This window comes from Haliaeetus leucocephalus, unplaced genomic scaffold (assembly GCF_000737465.1).
Source record: "Haliaeetus leucocephalus isolate CR32 unplaced genomic scaffold, Haliaeetus_leucocephalus-4.0 Scaffold661, whole genome shotgun sequence".
Taxonomy (NCBI): domain Eukaryota; kingdom Metazoa; phylum Chordata; class Aves; order Accipitriformes; family Accipitridae; genus Haliaeetus; species Haliaeetus leucocephalus.
The window spans coordinates 1-945 of NW_010973097.1; the positions used below are offsets into that span (position 1 = coordinate 1).

General features: G+C 67.9%; 1 protein-coding gene across 1 annotated transcript in view; it reads left to right on the forward strand.

The window, feature by feature from the left end:
• Positions 1-70: 70 nt before the first annotated feature.
• Positions 71-945, forward strand: part of LOC104839300 (far upstream element-binding protein 2-like) — a gene marked incomplete at both ends in the record, with an annotated part of 2,320 nt that continues 1,445 nt past the window's right edge. The window contains 5 exons of the mRNA XM_010579507.1: positions 71-167; positions 287-325; positions 469-508; positions 599-648; positions 735-867. Of these exons, the coding sequence (XP_010577809.1) occupies positions 71-167; positions 287-325; positions 469-508; positions 599-648; positions 735-867 (359 nt within the window). The remainder of the gene's footprint in view (positions 168-286; positions 326-468; positions 509-598; positions 649-734; positions 868-945) is intronic.

The window sequence follows — 945 nt, forward strand, 5'->3', positions numbered from 1 at the left end:
GGGGGCTCCCTCTCTCCCCAGGGGGCCGTTTTTCGGGGTGACCGCTGGGCGCCGACCGTTCCCTTTGCAGATAGCGGCGAAAATCGGGGGGGACGCAGCGACGACAGTGAATAACAACACCCCCGACTTCGGCTTCGGGGGGCAGAAGCGGCAGCTGGAGGATGGCGGTAAGGGGGGGGGGGAACAGGACACCCTCAAACCAGGGGGGGACGACACCCCCTAAGTGAGGCAGCCCTGTTTCAGGGGGCGGTCAGGGGCCACCTAACGGTGCTTTTTGCCCCCCCAGACCAGCCAGAGAGCAAGAAGCTGGCGGCACAGGGGGACTGTGAGTACAGCTGGTGGCTTTGGGGGGGGGCTGCAGCCCCCCGGGAGGTTTTGGGGGGGGCTGGAAGAGGGGGTACGGGGGCCCCCCTGGCTGGGGGAGGCCAGCAGCCCTGTACCCTCATGGGGTTTTGGTTCCCTCTACAGCGCTCCCGACCCAGCTGGGACCCATTCACCCCCCACCCAGGTGAGATGGGGGGTCCAGGGGGGTTCTGGGGGGCGGTTAGGGGGTTGTGGGGGTGCCTGCCCCCCGGCCCCCCCCCCCATCTTTCCACAGGTCAACAGTGACAGAGGAATACCGTGTTCCTGACGGCATGGTGGGACTCAGTAAGTGCGGGGGGGCTCTGGGGGTGCCGGGGGGGGCTCTGGAGGGGCCAGCGCAGCGCCCCCCACACGGTGCTTCCCCCCCACAGTCATTGGCCGCGGTGGGGAGCAGATCAATAAGATCCAGCAGGACTCAGGCTGCAAAGTACAGATCTCCCCAGGTAAGGGGGGGCCCTGGGATCCCCCAATTCCCCGGGACGGGGGGCCCTGGGATCCTCCTCAGCTCTTGGGAGGGGATCCCCCATATCCCTCCTCCTGCCCCATGGGGGGTCCCTAGCACCCCCTTTCCCTGGGGGGTCC